The sequence below is a fragment of the Amphiprion ocellaris genome, chromosome 9 (genome assembly GCF_022539595.1).
Source record: "Amphiprion ocellaris isolate individual 3 ecotype Okinawa chromosome 9, ASM2253959v1, whole genome shotgun sequence".
In the NCBI taxonomy this organism is placed as follows: Eukaryota; Metazoa; Chordata; class Actinopteri; family Pomacentridae; genus Amphiprion; species Amphiprion ocellaris.
The window spans coordinates 4,760,260-4,785,606 of record NC_072774.1 but is presented as its reverse complement, the minus strand read 5'-3'; the positions used below and the strand labels follow the sequence as shown (position 1 = coordinate 4,785,606).

Genomic DNA, 25,347 nt, shown 5'->3' with positions numbered 1-25,347 from the left:
AAATTGACTTCATGGTGACAAATTGAGTGTTTTCTCACTGAGAAATGGCGTGGACATTTTCTAACTAGTAAACAGTGCAATGGAAAAACAATAATAAAAAAAACTAAACTAAACAGATTTTTTAAAATGTCATCGTATATAACATCTCTCACACAACATTTTGCTGGTTTTTGCCACTAGTTTTTGTCGCTTCCAGCCAAAAAAAAAATTTTATTTGTAACATGCATGAACAAATCTGGGCTTAACCACTATATTTATCTATAGTCCTTTTGCATAAAAATAGAGTGAATTATTGTCTTTTGGAGGCACTGTTGATGCGCCGCAGTAACACTGAAACTGAAACCGTTCCACGTCCGGCCACTGGGGGCGCTGTTGGCGCTGCGGCGCTGCTGCTGCATCAGGATTCAAGTGTCGGCTGTCGGTGATGTGAGCAGTCAAACCGTAATGGCGACTGCTGGAATAGCAGACTCGGGATCGACAGCCCCGACAGGTACACAGCTGATAAAGCTTCCTCATTTGTCGCCTTGAAACGAGCCTTTAAACAGGCCGGTTAAGCGTTTTTGTAGCGGTGAAAACGGCGAGATGTGGCCGCGGTGGCTTCATCTAGCCCCGGTTAGCCAGTTAGCTTGTTAGCATCGAGGCTTCCAACCTAACAAATGAACCGAGCGGTGGTTAGCGTGTTTAGCGGTGTAGTTAATGAACCTCACTGTTATTGCTGTTGTTAAACACACAAACCGATAGCTAGCATTCTGTTTGTATTAATATCTAACTGTTTATTCCTATAACTGTTCCTAATGTGTTATAAAGTATTTCCAGGGACCACGTTCACTAAACTGTTTGCAGTCAAGCCGGCAGCCTCGTTACCGTTATTCGGTGTTTGTAAAAATGAAGCAGCTGTAGGGAAAATAAAGGGGTTCGGTTTATTTATCAGTGAATTAAACATTCATTAGCTGCTGTTTCCATCCATGAGAAGTTAACGGTCGCTCCCCCGTCGCCTTCCTCCCCGTTACATCCCTCCTCTTCCTCCTCCGTCTGATTCCGTCCACGTTTTGTGTTAAAGACAGCAACCAAATTCACTTTCCATCAGTTCCTTTTCCACAGGTTTAATCAGAACAAACACGGATCTTATTTAATTGATTTCCTACATTCCTTAAAAACACCGTGCTGGTTTAGTTAATGAACAGGCTTCACTCATTTAACCTGCAGTCTGATGAAAACTGTGTTCAGGATGACTAATTTTTCACATCTGAATTGCTCATGAACTTTCCAGTAGCCTCAGACATGCTGCTGGTTGGCAGTGCCTTCTGTGGTTTCTTATATTCTGAAGGTAGATAGAAACTAGGGCTGCACGATCTAGGAAAAAAAAAACTGATATTGTGACATTTTGTTTATCTGCAGTGTGGAAAAATAGAGGAATTTTGTGCAGATGTCTCCATTTGGAAAGCAGCAGTCATTCTATGATTGAGGTGGTTTTGTAGAGGAGTTTGCATTGAAAATAAGAAATAATAATCAGAAAAATACCTGAAAGACATCCAAAAAAGATACATATTTTGCTTTGGATTGCGTTCAGATCTGGATTTGCACACAAATTAGTTGTGTTTCCTCAAGTGGTGGCAGGGATTGCAAGACGCATCAGATTAAGTACCTGTTTTTGGTCAATATCATCCCGTTTTTTTCCCAAAATATTTCCACATAACTGACGCTGATCTTCCTTTTCAGATTCAGACTCCTTTATTGTCATTCAGTACTTAACATCGCAGGATGAAACTACACGGATAAAAACACCGAATTATAACACGGAGTAAAAGATGTGTGGAATGAAGGCTGTTAACAACTAGAAGCAGATCTTATAAATGATATTGACACAATAAATAAAGGATATTCCACGTATGGCAATTCTACAAGATTTTACAGTATACTGCAATAACTATCTCACTATATTGCTTTATACTTTATAGTGGTTCTCTCCTGTTCCTCCCCCTTTTCCACCTGCATGTCAACAAACTGTCTTGCAGATAAATTTAAAAAGAAACACAGAATTTTATCAATTTTGTTGTATCAGACAGACCTTTCTTGTACATTAGCCATGAAAACAGAGAACTGTGCATGTTTCTGGTGTATCAAGGGGCTATAAAAGTAGTCGCATGATGTGTTTGAGTTATTTTAGATTGCTCCACATTGCACTTTCTTTGCACACTCACTGCTGAAACGATTATCGTGCAGCCCTAGTTCTTGTCAAGCCGACATCCAGGATCTCTGATTTCGGACCTGAATTGCTCATGAACTTTCCATAGGCCACCCAGACAGCAGCAGTTGGCAGTGCTTTCAGACGTTTCTTATTTTCTGAGCGCAGGGCAGGACAGATGATGGGGACGATGCATCCCGCTAATCCATTTAGCCGTGTGTCATTTATTAGCTTCCCCGTGGCCAGAGGAGTTGCTCTTCCCTCTGTAACCAGCCGGTCTGAATCAGTGAATAAAAATAGGGGCTTTAAAGCGCTCTTGTGGCTCCCGCGTGGTCGAGAGCCAGAGACTGTACGAATACAAGATACAGCATTCTGTGAAGCACACGCTCACAGCCACTTGAGTGACAGTAACATAATGTGGTTTCTGTACTAGCCCTTATTGGCCTTGTTTCCTAATCGGGCCAAGAACCAGTATATTTATGGACTCTTCTTTGGCAGAAAATCATCTTAAGAGTGTGCATGTCCCATATTGGCGTGTGCAGACTGCAGGCTACATGCGAATAAGCCTGGCAGGGACTTGTTTAGTATACAGAGAGGAACAGATGGTTGCCCTATTGTCCTAAGGTCTGCCCCTGACTGGCTAAAGTCATTGTTAAGTAATTGGGTTAGTCTGATTCCTCTCCTGAATCTGCTGCCCAGTGTGTGTCATTAACTAGCCCCATGTTAACCTTTGAGAGAACTGCAAAATGATGAAACTAGAACTGCAATAATGATGATTTTTTATTATCCATTAGCGATTTCTGGGTGTTTGTTTTTAAACTCCTGCCACACTTAAACTCACCTGGGCTCATTTTTTGCTGCAGTAAAAAGTCCTGCACCTCTATGGAAACAGCACAACCATGACTCAACAACATTCTAACTATTTGCACCTCTGTATGCTCCTTTTTATGGATAGATGTTTTTTTTTCCTTGCTCCTTTTTACTCGGTGAACTCTGCCTGCAGTTCACCTGAAAACTCTCAGAATTTTAGTCACATAACTGTTGGTTGCAGTGGAGGGATTCATTGCTTCTCAGTTGCACCAAGGAGTGCAAGATTTTTAGTTTTAAACAGATTTGTTTTTATTTTTGGTGATTTTTTTTAAATAAAATGAGACATGTAGCATAAAGTAATTTGATGAAATATCACAATTTTAAGGTTAAAATTGATTTATTTATTCTTTGCGAAAACGCATGTCACGCATGATGCGTTCATGTACTGTCTGAAAGTGGAAATTCTGGTGATTCTTTTGTTAAATTGGTGATTTTTCAACTAAAGCATACCTTTAAAACCTACCAATTTTTGTAGTTATTTAATTTTTTTTACCTGATCTGGTGCAAACAGTTTTTGAATGAGATATTTAAAATTTATGTGATTTTGATGAAATATCACAGTTTTAAGGTTAGAATAGATTATTTTTTCTTTGTGGAAGTGCATGTTGCGCATGATATGTTCATGCATTGTCAGAAAGTGGAAATTTTGGTGATTCTTTTGTTAATTTTGTTTATTTTTCCAGCTAAAACATGCCTTTTAAACCTGCCATTTGTTTTGTTGGTTTTTTTTCAGGATCTGGTGCAAACAATTTTTGAATGAGATATTTACAAATTAAGTGATTTTGATGAAATATCAAAATTTTAAGCTGAGAATTGATTTTTTTTTCTTTGCAGAAATGCACATTGCGCATGCTACATTCACGTACCGTTAGAAATTGGAAATTTTGGTGATTCTTTTGTTCATTTTGGTGATTTTTCAGCCAAAATATGCCTTTTAAACCTGCCAATTGTTTTTAGTTTTTTTTTACCGGACCTGGTGCAAACAATTTTTAGTGATTTTGATGGTATATCACTATTTCCAGCTATTTTTTTTCCTAAATGTGCTGCATGACACACATGATGCGTTTATAGGTCGTCAGAAAGTTGATAATCAGATAATTTTTTGTATTTATGCAGTTTCAGATAAATGGTGTAATTTTGACAATTTTTTACATACACACAAAACACAAATGAAAAAAAATCCCATCTGTGCGTTTTAGATGTTTAATCTGGGAAGTAATTATTGATTAACTGATAAATTTTCTTTGACTGGAACATAACAGAAAATAGACATTAAATAGTGTAATTATAATGTGTCAGCTCACTTATTTTATCTGACCCATCAGTTCAGAACCAGTGTGTTATTTGCTATGTTCTCCTGAGAACCGAGGGGGGAAAATGCATCTTTCAATTTAACTTGTTTTTGTGATTTCCTGCCTTTTTGGAGCTAAAACAACAACTCACAATTTTAGAGTTTTATTGAAAAAACCCCACAAATAACAGCAAGAAAGAAAACAAGAATGGCAATCCATTTTGTAATGAAACTTTGAGAAACTAAATTAAATTGAACGTGAACATAAACTCTCAACAGTCAGGAGGCTTTGCTGCATTCTCTGTCACAGCACAAAAACAAAGTTACCCTCATTCCACCCAATCACAAGATATCATTTCAAAAGGCCAGGATGTCCTCCACTGAGTACATCAGGATTTAGTAGGGTAGCTCAGATGAGTCAAAAGATATAGATCAAAAACAAAATGTCCAGTACAGAGGACATGAATGAACGGGTCTCGGGAGGATATAATAAATGACAATGCAGCAAAATGTCAAACCAGAAAATGTTCTCTGATTGCTTAATTGACCGGTCATTTCAGATAAAACTCAATTATTGCACCTGTGTGTCTGTAAATGTGTTCAGTGTTGCTTATTTATCGGTAAAGCCAGCCAGGCTGACTGTGTCCTGCTCCACAGATATCAGGACTCAGTTCTGGAGGAGAGCGTTGCAGCGAGGTATCGGCATGGGTGTGCGTGACTCGTTTCTGTGTGTGTGAGCAGAAACTGCATGAGTAGCGGTGACATAGTGTGTAGTTTTACATAATGAGAGGGAATGTGGGCAGAATGCTGCTCATTGTTTCCCGATGGATTGCGGTGTGTCCCTGCTAACTGAGAGAAGAGATGCATGGCGTTCAGTGACTCTGGCTGATTATTAATCCGCTCAGGTCGAAATGTCCTCTCACTCTGCATCACCTGGGTTGAAATTTGCTTGGGGAGGTGGTGGGGGAAGATGAATTTTTCAGGATCGCTACTACAGGTGTACAGTCGTCTCCAGCCATCGATCCTTTAGCATATATTGACCTGTGGTGCTGCAGTATTGGAGTGCATGTTGCCATTGGTTACAGGCTAGAGGTGATTGCAGAGTGGGCGAGGTAGTAAGTTTGTACAGCAAGTTTATGTAAGGACACAAGAAATCAGGTCTCTTTTATTTTACTTGTGTACCTTTTCTTACAAAACGCCTGTGTGCTGGAATTTCACTTCTTATCTTTGGTGTATTTTACTCACAACCAGACGTCTTTGCTTGGTGTTAGTATGTACAGTCGTCCTTCTCCATATCGCGGTCTCACTGTATCACAGATTTTTACATTGTATATATAAGCTTTGGACCTGAATATCCGAATATTCGGTTGTTAAGGTGATATCTGAATATTGATTTTGAGATCCGAATATTCGGATTCAAATATTCGGCTCATTCCTTCGTCTCCGTTCTCTCCTCCCCCCTCCGTCGGACGATCCATGCATATTCGGATATTCATCACTAACTGGGCCGAATATCCGGAGCCCAGAAATTGCTATTTAGGCCTGCCTGAGTATATATCTAATTTTGAATCGCGGATTTTTCGCCGTATCGCTGGATTTTGCAGTGCACCGGGGGTCCTCGGTTTACGACGTCCTCAACCTATGACGTTTCGTCGTCGTGTCAGAACTGGTTGCGTGGAACTAATTGAGGAGTGGAATACATCGTCACGCGGCACCATAAGGCAGCTTTGTTTACATTCTCCAGTTGTACGCCACTTTGGATTGTGCTACATTCGCTAACTTTTTTCCTTTCATTATCGCTCCCAAGTGTAAGTCAGGCTCTTCTGATGGCAGTACTTTGAAAAAAAGAAAAGCCGTCTCCATCCAACTAGTTAAACTCGTGCTTGCAAAATGAATCGTGAGTCGTAGCAAATTTGACTTCTTTACTGTGGCTCTTGATACACATTACAGAGTGAAAACTGCATCAAACACAGAATAAAACAACAGAAATACATGTAAATTAATCCTTTTAACTTGACCAGTAAGTCCAAAAATGAAGTTAATTGTTTGTGACATTGCCACTGTGGCGTTTACAAAGTAGAGAACTGTGTATCCGGAAAAGCACATACGTGTGTAAAGCTAAACATCAAAATAGCGGGCATTAAGTGACAACTGTCAACATACTACTTCAAAATAAAGGATTTTTCAAAATAAAAATACATAGATAATTCTGCCTTAAGGGCAACACACCATGGAAGTAAAATTATGTATAATAAAACACTCCGAACAGGGCGAAACACTGACGAACATCGGCATTATTAGATCAAGTTGTAAAAACAGTGCAACATGTTCTCTTATCTTCTTGTGAAATGACTCATACATGCATGAAAGTCATTGGTATTCATGACTTTTATGAAGAACTGATCAATATCGTGATGTTTACATTTTCTCCGGACTTCCAAATTACGGTGAAAATCGACTTACATCAGTCTGTTGGAAGGGAACTCCGACGCAGGTTGAGGACCCTCTGTATTTTTAATTTTGTATCGTGGGTTTTTCGCTATATCACAGGATTTTGCGGTAAATAAGTATTTTTATATATTTATTATTTGAATTATCTTTGCAGTAAAATAAGCATTTTATAGCCTAAAAAATTAAAACAATGCAAAAAATTGAAAAAATAATAATTAATACATATTAAAAGAATATGCAATGGAAATAACATGTCTAGCATACAGCGCTGGGCTCTGATTGGCTCAGCGACGGTAGCATCAGTCTCCTCCGTCTCCCGTGTATAGCAGCGTTCAGCATCTCGCCTTGTCCACTTCACATTGACTTCTGATCGCTGCACATAGTGTTGCTCTGCGGTGTTGTGTTTTTGTGCAGTTTTCGTAAAAAAAATTTTTTATTTGAAACCCTACAATTTCGATCAAACGTTCTGTGCCTTCTAACACTTCTGGCACCGAATCCAAGCGCCAGAGGAAGATACTCACCATTGCAGAAAGGGAGGAACTCCTGCTAAAAGAAGGGAGAAGCTACGCAGCTTCCCATATAGAATTTTATATGTTGCTTAAATTACGCAGGTTTAAGAGTGCACAAAGTGTTTAAGAGCACATGAAGTGTTTATAACAGTGTGGGGAGGGTTTATAAAGCCTCAAAATATATATAAATAATAAAATATATACAGTGATGGAAAAAAAGTTTTTGGACACCCTTAAAGTTTTATCTCAAATATTATCATGGAATATTTGTGGAATCTTTTTTTTGCATTTCAGGAGATGTGGCTGCATTAGACAGACACAAACAAATACAAATGATCTATTTTTTTTTATTGTTTACAAGAAAACCTAATAAAACTGAGTTCTACCAAAGTGACCCAATACTCCAAATTTCTTATTTTTATGGAACCAAACAATTTTAAACTTTTAATGGCTTTTTAAGAATTTGTTTAGTATTATGGCTGTGATTGTACTAAAATAAATTGCATTTGATGACCTAGCGTCATTCTTAATGCAGTATTTCACAAATATATGAGGTGTCTGGAAACTTTTTTTCCACCACTGTATCAGGTCGCTACTTTGCGGATTTTTGCCAACGAGGGACGACTACTGTACTTTCAATGTATTACTTAATCTAAACGACATATATAAAGTTCCTGTGAGTTGCAAAGTAGGCTGTGATGGAAAAAGCTGGAAGTTGCAGAGTTTTTTTTTTTTTTTTTTGAAAGGAGGTGGCGATGTTGCATGCTTCCTCGGGGAGCAGATGAATGTGGAGCAGCCGGCTCGGGGGAGAAGCAGTTCCAGTTCACATAGAGCTGCTGCATTATCGAGTGCAGCAGTTAATAACCGCCACCACATTTAGGTTTTTGGCTCATCATCGGGCCTCCTAGTCATCAGTCGCTTTTGGAAATAGCCCCGCTAATTAACCAGCGGAGGGTTTCGCAGTCATTAACAAATTCTTCCTCGGTTGAAGCGTCAAACTATTCTAGATAATTTCACTCACTGCATGGGTTGACTTCTATGTAATCTACTTTCTGTATAGAGAGACATTTTCCTTGCAGGTTCTGACATCATTGTCTTCCTCATTAACAGAGTTTAACCTGTTTTTCTGTCTTTAGGGACCAGCAGCATTCGGAAAATGGCCCCTGCAGAGGTAAGGAACTGCTTCTAAACACCTCTACATTATTTACACCCCAGAGCCATGTAAATATTGTACCTGTCAACTCAGAAGAGGGAAGACGAACAGGTTTAGAGTTCAAACCTGCATTCGTTCTGCAGCATCAGACGTCAGTCAACAAAGGTTTATAGCAAAAGTAAGAGACTGGAATTATCACACAGGTGATGACAGGTGAATAAATGGCTGGAAAACAGGAGTCACTAATTTGATGTGTAGTGGAAGGAAGGGCTGAACAGTGAATCGATATATTATCAAACTCTCAATATGGCTGAGATAAAATGGTTAAAAAAAATAAATGAACTGTTGTGCTGCAGAGATACCCTGAACCAACCACTGCAACGATTGATTAGTTTTCATCTTTTAAATTATTCACCAACTCTTCTGATAATGGATTAATCGGTGTAAGTCATTTTTTTGGACAAAATTCTCTGATTTCAGCTTCTTGAATGTGAACACTTTCTAGTTTCTTTCCTCCTTTATGACAGTAAACTGAATGTCTTGGGACAAAACAAGACATTTGCCATCTTGAACTTTGGAAAACACTGGTATTTTCTAACATTTTGTGACAAGATAAAGCAAATAATATCATTAACAATTAACAATGTAAATAGACATGAGTTTTAGCTTGAGTACACACTGCAGCAATGTCATGTCATTTTTTAATTTGGTTTTGTGGGAAAGAAATGCAAAAATTACCATTTTCACTAAACTCATGACTCATCTCACCGTCGCTATAGTTGTCAAAATAATCACAGTGTGCTATTTTGTTAGTTTTTTGCATGTCGTTCAGCTCTGGTTGGACAAATGGTTAAAAATTTCAATATTTTACATCATGCTGAAACAACCCAATGAGTAAATCACACAAGCTGAAATTTAAACTTAACATAATCACAGCTTTTCTGATAATTATTCTATCTTTTATGCCATTTAAATAAGCAATTTACAGCTTTAAGTTCTTATCTTTACATTAGAAAATAGAGGATATTTTGATGGTGTCTCATTTTTTGAATCCACTACAAAGTAATTATCAAACTGAAGCTTTGTTATAGAAATTGCCAATAAATATTTCCCCCAAATTGTTCAGCCCTATGTCTTTTTGGTTGAATTGAAAGTAATTTTTTTTGCAAATATTCAACGAGTTTGCCTCTCTTAATAATGCCTCTACAACTAGATTACTGTATGTGAACACTTACTTCAGTAAGATAATGACATTTATTCCTGTTAGGCATATATTTTAATAAAAATCACTAAGTATCAAACCATCATGGTTCGGATCTGAACATAATCCAGACAGATTACTCATGTCTGCATTTTATGGTGAGATAGATGTAAAAACAAGAGTTCCATAATATGAAATATTTGTTTCCCTTGATATAAAGCCTTATATAAAAACTCTGCAGGTATCTGGAAAGCTTCAAATGTTCCAAAAAACAAGATACAGCATATATGGCTCTCCCTCATAATGAGCGAGTTAAGAGCTTTAAAGTAAAATGAAAATAGACCAGCTGACTTTTCATTAATTCCCTTCACAATCTGAGCTCCACAGAGAGTTCAGTTACTGTTCAGGCTGGCTGATGCCTGGTTACAGCAGCATAAATCTGTCATGTGGAGATGTTTGTCCTGAAGCTGATACTGTACAGGCAGCTCTTTGTCTTCTCTGTTTACCAGCACAAAAACACACACATCACACCACGATTGACTTAGATTTTTGCCGTGTTGCTCCTCAGATGCCCGGCTCCTCGGGCACTGCTCAGAGCATGAAGAAGACCATCGGACACCGGGGCGTCGAGACCACCACAGGAGAGACCACCTACAAAAAGGTTAGAGCCGGCTGGGGGTCAGCGACGCCCACAGCAGGCGGCGCTGGGTGGAAACAGTGCAGCGTGTAGGCCCGCATGTTTACCGTTCATATTCTAAAGTTAGTTTGGAAGTTCCTCCTGCTGCAGCCCAATAATAGCGAGTGAAACGGCAGAAGTCACCAGGGGCAAAATATTGTTTGTTCCACCGCTCACTCTCTTTTCTTCCCTGACCTCTCCAGACGACGTCATCTGCCCTCAAAGGTGCGATCCAGTTGGGCATCACCCACACAGTTGGCAGCTTAAGTCAGAAGGCTGAGAGGGACGTTCTTATGCAGGACTTTGTGGTGGTGGAAAGCATCTTTTTTCCCAGGTGAGTATTAGCAGTAGTAGTGTCAAAAAATCAGGGCTAATTTACATTTTCCCGTCTTTGTGTATTCTAACGGCCCGTCTGTTTCTTGTGTTTCCAGTGAAGGCAGTAATCTGACTCCTGCTCATCACTACAGCGACTTCCGCTTTAAGACCTACGCTCCTATTGCCTTCCGTTACTTCAGAGAGCTGTTTGGCATCCGGCCAGATGACTACCTGGTCAGTGCTTACACCAAGCACACACTGCCATGTTCACAACAACTTCCCTTATTATGCATTGTGTTTATGCATTTTTTTCAAGCACACACCCTTCTGAGGATGAAAAATAATGAACAAGGCCCGAGGCTTTCTCATTCGCTGCAACAAACGGATTTTTGAGCATGCAGCTTCTGTAATTTTTTTTTTTAAAGTGGCTTTTGTCTGCAGCATCGCCACATTTGTTGGCTCTGTGGACATGGATGAGTGCCAGCACAGTCTGAATGTGAAGCCTCAGTCCAAGTACTATTTGTCATATTTCTTGCTTTTGGGCTCATTTTTGTCGTGGTTTTTCTGCTGTCTGTTTTTTTTCTCTAATGTCAGCATGAGAAAAACCACCATCAATTAGAAATCACATCTCTGTAGTCCGAATACACAAATACAGTAACAATGAGGAGTCAGTGTCAGAAGTCAGAATGTGTTTAATGTCAAGTCGCCTATCTACTAAACCCTCTGGACTCACTGTGGGCTCATTTTTCACTGCATTATAAAGTCTTACACCTCTTTTTAAAACAGCACAGCCATCTATCTATCCATCTATCTATCCGTCTATCTATCCGTCTATCTGTCATCTATCTATCCATCTATCTATCTATCTATCTATCTATCTATCTATCTATTTATCTATTTATCTATCTATCTATCTATCTATCTATCTATCTATCTATCTATCTATCTATCTATCTATCTATCTATCTATCTATCTATCTATACACACAATGCTATAAAATATATAAAAAAAGAAAAAACTGAACTGGAATTTCTTATGAATTTTATAAAAAAAAATCCCAAAATATAGAATCAACATGTGCAACATTTTTTAAGCTCCTACAGGTGTTACCAATACTGTAAAAAAAATGGTGGCTCCTTATACTGTACATATTTTATGATTAGCTATTTACAAACTTGGCATTTTTTTCTCCATGTCAGCTCGAGAAAGATGTTTCACCATGCTGAATGTATCTTCCAACAACCTCCTCCTCTGTGTATAATGATTTTGAGTCATGCCACATTTATTTTACTGAATTGAATTTTTGTCACGCGACTGTTGGCCATAGTTGAGTCACTAACAGCTTCTCAGTTGTGCCAAGAAGCACAGAAATTTATTTTATTTTTAACTTTTTTTATTTAGAACGTCATAGAATAGATTTGCATTACTGTCAGTGCACAGTTTAGACTTAGACAGACTTTATTAATCCCCAGAGGGAAATTCTGTTGTTCTTTTAAATTGAAATTAAGCAGCAATCCTGTTAGTACTTTCACACGATCAGGCATTTTTAAAAGCATAGCAAGAAATGTGCAAATATAAAATAGAAACATCTAGTATAAATAATACTTCCAAGTGCATCTATGAAAACAGTGGGATAGTTTATTCTTTTAAAGGTATATTTGCTATATTAAGGATTATAAAAACGGTTCTGTAACTGAATACTACTGACTACTACTAAGTCAGTTACACAACTGTTTTTATAATCCTTTATATATATGTGTATACACACACACACAATATGTAGAGTTAAGTGGTTTGCTTACAATATAATGCTTTTAGGCTTAGATCATGTTGATTTTGCTGCATATCACATGATTAGTTCTTAGACCTCTGGAAAGTTAAAAAACCAACAATTTTGTTTTTACATTTTTTTTTCACAGTTTCAGTCTGATAACATAACACATATGTTTTTCTATTTTATTTGCAAATTTTTTTGTTTTGATGTTTTTTTTAACAATGTGAAACTTTCAAATCTTTTGAGTTTTGAGTATTTACAGTTTTAATGCTGACTCTTTACTTCCTCTTGCAGTATTCTCTATGTAACGAGCCGCTGATCGAGCTGTCGAACCCCGGAGCCAGCGGGTCGCTCTTCTACGTCTCCAGCGACGACGAGTTCATCATCAAGACCGTTCAGCACAAAGAGGCAGAGTTCCTCCAAAAACTGCTGCCCGGATACTTCATGGTGAGTCTGGACGGAGTAGAAAGTGGGAGTGCGTTCTTATTTTTGCAGCAACTACGATTATCAGGAGAGTAGGAGGTTTAATCATTTCTTTTAAGTGTGTCAGATGTCTGATTTGTTTTCCACGTTCCTTCTCCCTTCCAGAACATAAACCAAAACAAGCGCACCCTGCTGCCCAAGTTCTACGGACTGTATTGCGTTCAGGCGGGAGGCAAGAACATCCGCATCGTAGTGATGAACAATCTCCTTCCGCGGATCATCCCCATGCACCTCAAATACGACCTGAAGGGCTCCACCTATAAGAGACGAGCCTCCCCAAAGGAGAGAGAAAAGGCTGTTCCCATTTACAAAGACCTGGACTTTATCCAAGACTTGCCTGACGGCCTGCTGTTGGAAGCCGACAACTACAATGCCTTGTGCAAGACTATACAGAGGGACTGCTTGGTGAGTCAGAGACACGCTTGTTTTTTATTCAAGCATCGTACAATAAGAGCATTAAAATTCCAATAGGACACAAGCTGAATACATTATCTGATAATAGAAACATGTTGTAGAATCTGACTTACTGAACATTTAGTTCTTTTTTTATTATGTATAGATAATAAAATGTTTACCTTTGTCATGTGGTTATGATCCATCGCTTGTGTTGCACAATATAAATATATATATTAAAAAATGATCTAAAAGTTGCAATTAGATATTTCCCTCAAACCGTTTGGCTCCAGTTGGAGTGTCATAATGCTTTTCCTGTAAAATATATTGTGAAAAAAAAGATTGAATATAACAGCAATAGTCAAAATGATGCCACAGAAAACATAAAGGATGACAAAAAAGTATATTATACGATAAAATAATGTGGTTAGTAAATTTGTTTCGTAATATTGACAAAAAGAGGATGTACAAAAGGGCTGAATAATAAATTTGAAATGTGAAACAATGCAATTAGCAAACTATCAAAGCTGCAGTTTAGAATAAAATGAGTAAAATAATTTTTAAAAATTTGTTATTTGTTTAGCTTGATTTTGAAATGTGCAATATTTCAGTGCTGCTCCTGAGCTATAAATGACCGACCTGTTTACATAAAGGTCCTGTTATTATTATCAAAATTATTATTATATTTTATTAAAATTAGTTTATTTATTTAACTTAACACATTTTTGTGGGAAATCTTCTATCCTCTGTGCCATTAAAAATGATAAAATGCATGTTGGAAGCATTTTACATCTTCAAGTTTTCTTTAAATTCTCATGTTTTCATCAGAAAAATGGAGCACCTATTGTTTACTTGTGTGTTAATGATCTATCACTTATTTTCAATGTATTACACAATATAAATATATAATATAAAATATCTTAGATATCAGGATTTATTAGAAAAATCACGCTAAGATAATTTCCCTAAATTGTCCAATCCTACCTATTTTTGGTTGAATTGCTAGCAAAGTTGTAAAGTTGTCTGTGGATACTTACGTGAATAAAATAATGACAGTTATTTCTGTTAGGCACTTATTTTTAAAAAATCCACACAGTATTCCACTATCATGGCTTGGATCTAAATATAATCCAGACAGGTCTCTCTGCTGTTGGCATCTTAAAGGTATATGTGTGTGGAAAAGTCACTGTTCCACAATATGAAGTACTTCTTTTCTTTGATATAAAACCTTTTTTAACAATAATTAAAATCATACAATAGGTGCATTAAAATCCCAAAGCAAGCCCAGACGGCACATGAGTTGAATACATGAACAGAAACATCTAGTAGAATCTGACTTTCTGTACATTCAGTTCATCTTTATTCTGCATATATATTCAGATGGTTTGACAGACTGAGCAGCAGATGCAGGTTTTCTTCCTGTAATGTTCGGTTTCTCCTGCGGTTCATTAGACGCTGTGTGTTTGTTGCTTTCGGCTGCCAGTTGAAGGATCATCAGCAGTCGAGTGTCTTGTGTTGAGGAGATGACTCAAGCTTCCATGACACTGCAAACCAATACCTTGTTTACTTTGAGGGCCGATGCCGTTTGAAATGACAGGAACAGACTGATGGCATTTTTCACTGTAGTTAGCAAGGGATACCAGCAGGAAGTGTACTTTCTTAATGTTCTGCTTGTGGCCACAGTTATTTAGATCTTCTGGCCTGCTGGAGTTTAAATTCTCACCGTTTTGTTGTTGGAATTGGTTTTGTAAGCTAAGGCTGTATCCACAGTAATGCCTTTCCATTTAAAAGAAACATAACTTATGTTTATACCAAGTGTCCACAATAATTAGAAGTTCTGAATAAATTTAGAAATGCTGCTGAGCTTGTTTCAGTTTGAAAACACTGGAAACACTTAAAAGAACTTAATGTTCTCCAGCATGATTTTAACATTTTCAGCTCATAAAGCATAAAAGTTTGCTTGTAAATAGATGTCGCACAAAAAATAAACACGTTATGCTACACATGGCACTTGTAATGAATCTAATGAAACACGTTAAAAAAAAATTTAAAGTGTAAAAATTGGGTTAATTTGCTTGCTTATTTTTGTTTTGCTATAATTTGTTTTCCATTGTTTTGGCCCTTCACCTGCCAGCTATGTTGTCTGAGTCAGAAATTATTTATCTGCGAGGACAATTTGCTCACAGTTGCCCCTGTTCAAAATCTTAAAAATTTAAGCAGTAGAAAAAATATGAGTAGAAAATATGTCTTAAAAATATAAACATGAATAGAAAAGTATTACCACAAAATGCAAAAATGTGCAATATACTAGAACGATAAAAATCTAAGTATACATTGTAATAGTTATAATTGTGTTATTGCGCATAGAAATAATAATGTGTAACCCAAATGCAGAACCAATACGTCACTGTCATTGGGATTCTCTCTGTTTTTTTTAGTTTTTTTTTTAGATTAATTATCAAAAATGTTTTACTGGCTTGTGTATTTATGTTTTAAAATAATAAAATCCTGATCGAGCAGAAGCAGACACGTTACCAGAACATGTACACTAATGTTCAAAAGATAATAATATGTTTTCCATGAAAATTCCCACTTTTATCCATGTGCTAACATAACTGCACAAGGGTTTTCTAATCATCAATGAGCCTTTCAACACCATTAGCTAACACAATGTAGCATTAGAACACAGGAGTGATGGTTGCTGGAAATGTTCCTCTGTACCCCTATGGAGATATTCCATTAAAAATCAGCTGTTTCCAGCTAGAATAGTCATTTACCACATTAACAATGTCTACACTGGATTTCTAACTCATTTAATGTTATCTCCACTGGGGGAAAAAATGCTTTTCTTTCAAAAATAAAGACATTTCTAAGTGACCCCAAACTTTTGAACAGTCGTCATGTATGTTGTCTGTGACTATTGATGTTCATGTCATTCATTCATTGTGTTTCTGTGTTTTCTGCAGCTCTTGCAGAGTTTCAAAATCATGGACTACAGTCTGTTAATGGGCATCCACAACATGGATCAGGCCAGTCGGGAGCGTGAGCGCGGCGTGAGCAACTCGGGGGACAGCGCCGGGTCGGAGGGTGCAGTGACCCCCGACCAGCGGCGGCCGCAAGCCCAGAAGAGCCTCTACTGCACGGCCATGGAGTCCATCCAGGGCGAGGCTCGAGGGAAGGGAGCTCTGGATTCAGAAGACCAGTGAGTGTGACCGGCCAGTGTTTCAGCTGCTGTCTGTTCATAGATGAATCTGTGGTGACGGTTAACTGATGCAGCCTGTTTTCTGTCTGTGGCCGTCCAGCATGGGGGGTATTCCAGCTCGCAATAATAAAGGGGAGAGGCTGCTCATCTACATTGGCATCATCGACATTCTCCAGTCCTACAGGTAGGTGATCAGAGCAGCCGAATCATTTCCTCATGACTTTTAGTCTTAACCCTCTGAAGCAGTTTGTGGCTCCTGGTGCATTTTTCTTCACTGTGGACTCATTTTTCACTGCAATATGAAGTCCTGCACCTCTACGGAAACAGAACAACCATGAAGAAAGAGACAGGAAGTATTTAAAAGTCATAAAAAAGGACAAACAGAAACTGATTTTTTTTTTAATATTATTTGTTTTACAAATATACAAATGGTGGCTCTATGTACTATAGATAGTTTACTCCTTACATTTTTAATTTGTTTCCATCAGTGTCTCCTGTCTGCTCTGTGTAAACACTGTCTGCAGTTCATCCTAGCTCAGCTGAAAAGTTCCCTAATTTTGGTAAAATGACTGTTGGTTCCAGCTGAGTCACTAATGGACCCTCGGTTGCACCAGCAAGGGCAGATTTTTTTTGTTTTTTACGGAATCTAGTCACCACAAATGCTTTATTTTTGGCAATTTTTAAACAAGACATGCAGAGTGAAGCGTTTTTAAAAATAATATCCGTGTTTTCACCTGAGATTTGGTTGTTTTTGCTGTCTAAAAATGAAAGTCCTACATGATCAGTTGTAGGACTGCTGTAAAGTTCAATATCTAATAATTAGTCCAGCTCTTGCTTGGGAAAATGTAGTAATTTCTGTGATTTAACTAAATAAATAACATGTTTTCAAAGCAACCTGGTGGTTTTGAGGTTCAGAGGGTTAATTCATGAGCAAACGTCACACCTTCATTATCCATTTCTGTACTAAATAGTTACATTTTTGCTGTATAATTTAGGTTTATTAAGAAGTTGGAGCACTCCTGGAAGGCCTTGGTCCATGATGGGGTAAGAGTCTATTCAGTAAATGTTCTATAAAGCTAAACAAAACATCAGTAAAACTTAGCAGACTGGCTAAAAGTACTGTGTGTTTACATATAATCTAGAACTGGAATGATCAGTCAGTTAATTCGCTGCTGCACTGGTAATGATCGGTGGATTGGTTGATAATGTAGGACAGTTTTGATGCATGGAGTCTTCATTAATGTATCTGTCAGTTTGTAATAGTCTTGTTTCTATTTTACTCCTTCAGGACACAGTTTCGGTTCACAGACCCGGCTTCTACGCAGAACGTTTCCAGCAGTTCATGTGCAACACAGTGTTCAAGAAAATTCCACGTAAGTATGCATGTGCGGGCGTTTTTCAGTATGCAAAGGGTAATGCTGTGTTTATTCCATCTCAAAACTTGTGTACATAAAAAACTGAGGCTTACATGTGATACAAGCATGAAGAAGAAAAAAAACAACCTCACGAAGAAGCATTTCATCTCTATTTACATACAAATATGTGAGCATGTTGAAGGAATTTGACTCTGGTGTTTACTGTGTTGTCATAATACTCACACAAATACAACACACGTGCATTTAAACAGCAGATTATGGAAGAAAGAGGAGTGTTAAAGTATTGTGTTCCACTACAGATTAGGGTCAAAGAGCATGTTTAAAGTGAACTCGAAGTTTAGTGCAAAATTACAGTGAACCAAATCGTTTATCATGCAAGTACAGTTAATAATCAATAAATACAAAGTCAAAGTTATTGACACTTTATTGTTGAGGACAATGCAGTGGGTGAAAATAGTTAGCCACATGTCTGTATAAGTGAGTTTGTCCATTTTCTGCATCTTTCTACCTCTACTCCACTACAACTTGGAGGCAAATATTGTGCTCTGTACTCCACTACATTTACCGGATAAGTTGAGTCACTTTGAATGTTCAAGCTAATAATAGAAAATAAAATCAGCAAATATGTGATGATGTATTTTTTTTTGGAAGTTATTTTTGACCTATTTGTTGACTTTATTAGACAGGTTAGCTGAGAAGCTGACAGGAAAGCAGGGAGAAGAATGAGGGGAGGCCGTGAGCTGGAATTGAACCCAGATCCCTGTTTATGTGTCACCTGCTCAATCAGTTGAGCTACCTGGGTGCCCCATGATGTTGTGTTATTGTTGGAGAGTCCTGCAGTGACACCTTATTAGATTAAAATCTTTTCTTGATCCTCATGCAGAGAGACATTTGCCCATCAGTAAATGTTAAGTTTAGCTTCATTTTTACCTGCTGCAGCATTAGCAAACACATGAATGCATCAATAATATAATATACATTAGTCTGAAATGGATCATGCTGCATAATTGGCATTTTTACTTTTGATACTTTAGACATGTTTTGATGTTGATAATTTTGCATTTTCATTTAAATACATTTGAATGCAACACTTCACTAGAGTATTTATACTCTTTGATACTGTTAATTTTACTTTTACTTTTACTTGACTTGACCTTTGAGTCAAAAGCTGTTTAGAATTTGTGACCACATAGACTACCGTTCAAACGTTTGGGGTCACTTAGAAATTTCCTTATTCTTGAAAGAAAAGCATTTTTCTCAATGAAGAAAACATGAAATGAATGATAAATCCAGTGTAGACATTGTTAATGTGGTAAATGACTATTCTAGCTGGAAACGGCTGATTTTTAATGGAATATCTCCATAGAGGTACAGAGGAACATTTCCAGCAACCATCACTCCTGTGTTCTAATGCTACATTGTGTTAGCTAATGGTGTTGAAAGTCTCATTGATGATTAGAAAACCCTTGTGCAGTTATATTAGCACATGGATAAAAGTGTGAGTTTTCATGGAAAACATGGAATTGTCAGGGTGACTCCAAACGTAGTGTAGTGACAGTCAGACTTGCATTCATCACTATATATGTGGAGAAATTCTCCCTTGTTTGCAGTTTTCTGCTCATAAAAACAGTCCCATGAGCTTGTATCACATTCACACACCTGCTTTTCATGTGCACGTGTTTCGGGACTGATTACCTGATTCCTGGAAATCACAGGTGTGAAAAGTCATGGTGCCTGAATCGATCAGTTCTATGTTTCTGTCCTCTCCAGTAAAGCCGTCGCCCTCTAAGAAGAGTCGTGGTGGAGGTCAGGGAGGCCTCCGGAGGGCTCCGACCCTGGGAGCTCCCACCCCGCTCTCCCACGCCGGAGACTCCAGATTCGTCTACCACAGCCATTTCAGGAGCACGGAGTCGGAGGCTGACAGCGGTAAGAACTGGTTTGACCAAGTTGAATAGATGTGTGGTTAACCGAGGGCTTAAGTTTGACATAACCAAGCTTTTTTTGTGTAAGCTGGCTTGACAAAAACTGACAGCAATTTTTAACTCTATTGTTATCTCAGGCTTTCTGCTTCAAACTCTAAGCTTGTTCATGTAAATAGGGACCTTTAACAAGTCATGTAACTTATTTTCTGCACAAAATGGGCTGATGGTGTCCCACTTACTTCAGTCAACAGGTTGTTTTAATGTAGAAATATAAAAATGTATGGCATTAGGAAGCACTGCTACTGCAAATGACACAAAACAGGAATGCTGGTAGAAAACTGTATTAACATTTTTATTTTAACGATGAATAAAGCTGCTTATTTCTAACATTATAGCAGTATTAAAACATATTTATGCGGTTTCTGCATCACCTGCTGAACACGTCGAATTTTGTGGCAAATTGCTGCTTAAAGTTTGCAAGACTGTAACTAAACGGCTTCATTCAGTGATATTGTTAACGCACAGATGAACAAGTTTGTGGATAAGACATGCTCCCCCAGCTGAGACTCATAGAGAATCACCAGGAAATGATTTAACGCTCCTGTTGTCTTCATTCATGAGCACCAAAAATGTTGTTTCCTTGTCTGAAAAAAATCCAAAAATTCTGCAACAAAATTCCCCAAATTTCTGAAAATTTGCAAAACCTTCAGGAAGAAAATTCCAATAATTCCTTAAAAGTTTCCGTTAAAAGTTTTATTTAAAAAAAAAAAAAAAAAAAAAAATATCCCCCAAATTTGGCAAGAAAATTCTGGTATATATTTTCAAAAAATGAGTAAAAATTTTCAAAAGAAAATCCTAAAAGTATCTAAAAATACCAACAAAACTTATAATATTTTCTTAAAAACATTCACAAAAAAATCAACCAAAATCCAATCGAAGTTCGCTGGATTTTGGTTGATTTTTTTGTGAATGTGCTTAAGAAACTTTTTTTTTTCTCACCAAAAAATGTTTCAAAATTTCCCAAAAATGTTGAAAATGTGGACATCAGAAGTTTCACTGTGAAAATGCATTTTTTAAATCACATTTTCAAACTATGAAACAGGTCAGTTTGACCCGCGGGACGACAGGAGAGTTAAAGGGAGATGCTTCTTTCATCCAGTTCAAATCCAAAACTGTAAACAGAACCTCCTCCAGACCAGATTAGCCCCACAGCATCAGTTAAAAGAGATCTGCATTCCTGACGCTGAAACCTCTTGACAATAAGCTCAGCATACCTGTTAACCCACTAATCTCTCTTCTTAGTGCAGCCCTCTGTGTCGTAGCTACTGTATTCAGCTCAGATGTACGTTTTGGTTGTCAGGCGTGCAGTCGGACAGGCCGGATCTGGTTCCTCGGACGCCTCCGCTGATCGACAGCGCCGCTGACTGCGAGGCCAATCTGTCCACCTCATCGCTCGGCAGCACAGGGATCGCCTCCACCTCTCCCCCCCTGAGGTAAAACCCTCAGTCCACCGTGTCACTTTCACACAGTGTTTGATACAGATGTTAATGATGAACTGTTAATCGATGAATCCTCTGAACTCTAAGCGGTTTCACTGTGTTTTTTGAACCTCTATGGAAACAGAACAACCATGGCTAGAAGTAGAGCATTCAGAAATGTGTTCTGTGTAGTATGACGCAGTTAGAATGTCATTCAGAAAACTAAAGAAAAGTGTACACAGGTGTCACCAGTTCTGGGGAGAACAATGATGAGTCTACATACTATAGATATTTTACTATTTACATTTTTACAACTTCTACATACTAGGTATTTATGTATGTTGTGCGATTGGTACTTGTCTCGTCAGTTCGCCTGATGTGTCTCCCCACCAGACGTTAGGATATGAACTGATCCTAATATTCGCCAAAACGCTGCAGTTCAACCGAAAACTCTGAATTTTTGTCACGTGACTTTTCTCCATGGTAGAGTCAGTAATGTCCTCTCTGCAGAACTTTTAGTTTTTTACAGAATCGGATGTCCAAAGTAAATTTAATAAAATATCATTTTAATCTCAGATTTGTCGAATTTTCTGAACAGAACTGTTGAAAATCTGACATATTCTTTGTTCACAGTCTCTTGACTCTAATAAATGGTGTCATTTTGGTGATTTATTTACATTTTTTTGACAGATAAACTGCCATTTACACTTGCCAACAGGTTTGGGCTTCAGAGGATGAAGGAAATCCTTAAAGATTTGAGAATTTAGTTTTCATTTCTTGTAGTCTTGACTCTGACTTTTCTCTGCAGGTCTGTTGGAGTTGAAGTGCACAAGTCTGCAAACACAGACTACGACCAGGGTGCTTCCCCCAGGTAGAGAGTGCAGCGATAAATCAATAAATACTTCTTCTTTTCCTTGTGTTGTGTTACGTTAATTCCCCTTTGTTTGTTGCAGTCTGGGTGCGGAAGGTGCTGGAGATAATTCAGGCAACCTGTCTGGAAACGAAGATGTAGTTTCTCTGTCGGACATCATCCCCGAGACCAACATCTGTTTTGTAAGTTTTCTTGTGTAGGTTCTGTATTTCTTTTACCTTTTACTTGGGCTTGATATTGATTTTTTTTTTCATATTACAGTAAAAAAGAAATAAATAAAGAAAAGAAAACGGAGCCAGTGTCATCTGAGGACGGCACATCTGGACACGGTGAGGATAAAGTGAGTCGCCCATCCCCTGCAGACCCTCCTGCTGCACCTCTGCTCACCTCTGCAGTAAATACAGGATGAAGCAGAGGAAAGCAACGATGGGAGGATGAAGACGTTGGTGCGGTAGGCTTTAGGCTTTCCTCAGCCATCAACGCCGTCGCTGTGCATTCGTCCAAACGTGTCCTGAAGTCCAATTGATTCACACCCAGAAAAAAATAACGTCTCACAGTCCCAACATGGCAGCTTTTTAGTAGCTGTTGCAGCGTTCATATCCCGCTGCAAACAAAATAATGTATATTGTAAAAAAAAAGAAAAGAAAACAAGCCCCTGTCACAGCCCTAGTGGATGGTGAAGGCAGTCAGATTATCCCACCGTTCACAGCATGAAGAGACGTGAGTGGGCAGAGACGCTTCACACACTTAAGAGCACATGAGGGGCATCGGAGGAGGAGGAGGAGGAGGAGGAGGAGGAGGAGGGAATATTTTCCTGCGTTTCAGTCCAAGTGGGTTCACATTTTGGCGACTCACACTCCAGTGTTCCTGTTAGTGCACACACACATTTCCCCCCCTCGGCACTCCGAATCATCCACAGAAACCGTTCAAGTCGACACTTTGCTGCCGTCAGCTCTGCAATCTTGTATGCATTTCCCCCTCCGTGCCGACCGCGGACGTTTGTTTTGCAGAAAGGCGAGCCGAAGATAACGTCGTTTTGTTCTAAGTTATTCTCCTGGAAGCCACAGCAGCGCCACTCAGATCTCATCGCCGCTGCTGAATGTACATTACAGTGTTTTGTTTTTTTACTTAAAATGTGTCTTATCAACGTGGCAGACCACATTTATACAACCCTAAAAAAAAGACATCTCCCCCTCTGATGTGGCCATATGTGCAAATGAATGCAGAGCGAAGAGTAGACGCTGTTACATGAATGATATTTTCAAGTCGCTGTCTGTTCTGTCATGTCTGTGCCTTGACATGTTCGTCTTTCCCCTTCACATGGAACTGACATGTATTTTTTACAGGTTCTAGTCAGAAACCTGCCTTATCACTACAGCTGAAAGTCATCAAACTGCCATTTTTGTATGTCCGGACCAACCAATCATTTTACTGCAAACACTACCTTCTTCTCCATGAATCATTTTAACTCTCCTGACTGCAGACGGCGAGGATGTCTGTCTCCTATTATTCATTTCTGCTGGTTACAGAAATGACACCCGCCCACATCCACTCTCGGACCAATATTACTAACGACGTGTGCTTGATTTTTCTATTTTCTTTCTGTGTAGTCTTACTCAGCTTTTTACGTGGCTGTTCATAAAAAAAAAAAAGCTTCACAAGAAAGGATTTGTGTTTATTTAATCATTTAGGGCACTAAACAAGCCGCCTGGGTGGCTGGCAGAAGGCTTTTTTTTTACCCCGTGAGATATTTCTGACAAATTTGAATCACTACCGAGTGACTGTAGCATAAGACATCATCTCATTTAAGAAGCACATGTGGTCTATGCAGCAGAGACGGGAGAGGGGGGGAATGTGCAGCTGTGAATATACATAAAGCGAATTAACTCGTCAAATGCACAGCGGAGGATTTGGAACTGAGTGTTTTTGTGTTATAAAATGAGTCGTGGCACCAAAGAGAAGAGCAGAGCAGACGGGTGAAGAGTTCCCAGTACAGTCGACGGTGACATTAGACGCTCCTGGACATTAATCTGATGTGCACTATGTGGTAATAACACTGGGTCGACCTGTGTTTTAAAGATGTTATCAATTCAACTGGATGTTTTTTTTGCTAAATAATTCACCTCTGATGATCTGACATAAAGATGAATTGATTTACTTTGTAGCCTGAAACATTTCAAAATTCAACTCCACATTCCTGCATATTTCTAATTCAATTTACTACAAAAGTGGTAGGACCTGCTATTTACCACCTTTGCGTAGGTATTTTGCTTAAATGTGAAATAGTGATCATTTCAAATTGTTAAAAATGTACTTGGATGAGGGTCAAACAAGCAAAGAAAGGAAACAAAAGCACTCCAAGAATCTGTTTTCATGTTCTCCAAATGGGTTGGTACTGGTTAATTGCTGGATGCAGACCAGTTCTGTCGTACGTAGATAAGCCTTGGCACAAGAAGAACATCCTCCTTTGGTGCTTGAAGGGTTGAGCACTCTGTAGTAGACACTACAATAAATCTGAAGTGATGCAATATGAACCACAATCTGCCAGAAGTATATTTATTACTGCGATTGATTGCTGTAGGCTGAGATGATTACAGTTGTATTATTAGATGATTGTAAGTAAACTGTATACTGACAGAAAGATGTCTGAGACTTTATAGCATGTATTTGCCTATAAAGGTGGGACTATTTGACAATTTCACTTTTTATATTTCATGTTTAGGTTGTGATATGATAGCTCTATTCTCTCCATGATGATTCTGGGTTGTTAGTCTCCCATGCTTTTTCTACATGAATGTTTCACACGGCCCACGAGCCGACGTTGCTGGTTGTCCTATATGCTTCGATTACTATATTTTTACTGTGTATAAAATGTGTATATGTACATACGAGTCACGGAAATGCCTTCTCATGCAATATGTGCTGCCTGTCCCTCCTGCCATGTTTCAGTTATGTGGTGGTGATGTTTTCATGTCTGATTTTAAAGGATTAAACATATTTTCTAAATCTTGGTTTTGGTCGTCTTATTTTTGAGTATTATCTGGTTGTTACTATGATTTTTTTTGCGAATAGTAGTACTTTTTAAACAAGTTTTTGCACTCATGCAGCCCCATATCATCACACTCCCACCTCGGTGCTTCACCACAAGACCTTGGTAGAAAATGAATGCAACTCGGGACAGAAATAAATGCTGTGA

At 38.4% G+C, this 25,347-nt stretch overlaps 1 protein-coding gene across 2 annotated transcripts; it reads left to right on the top strand.

Moving 5' to 3' along the window:
• The first annotated feature begins 365 nt into the window (after positions 1–365).
• LOC111562995 (phosphatidylinositol 4-phosphate 5-kinase type-1 alpha-like) lies at positions 366–25,162 on the top strand. Of its 2 annotated transcripts, XM_055013830.1 has the most exons (17): positions 413–490; positions 5,004–5,042; positions 8,443–8,477; positions 10,229–10,321; positions 10,540–10,670; positions 10,768–10,885; positions 12,721–12,873; positions 13,015–13,314; positions 16,269–16,504; positions 16,605–16,688; positions 17,500–17,548; positions 17,793–17,877; positions 19,651–19,806; positions 21,163–21,295; positions 22,089–22,151; positions 22,234–22,333; positions 22,413–25,162. In XM_055013830.1, the coding sequence occupies exons 1-17, from the start codon at positions 445–447 to the stop codon at positions 22,413–22,415; spliced, it is 1,824 nt and encodes a 607-aa protein (XP_054869805.1). In that variant the 5' UTR covers positions 413–444; the 3' UTR covers positions 22,416–25,162. The 2 variants fall into 2 exon arrangements, with proteins under 2 accessions (XP_023117624.1, XP_054869805.1); XM_023261856.3 differs by lacking the exon at positions 5,004–5,042 and having other exon boundaries at positions 366–490.
• The last annotated feature ends 185 nt before the right edge of the window (positions 25,163–25,347 follow it).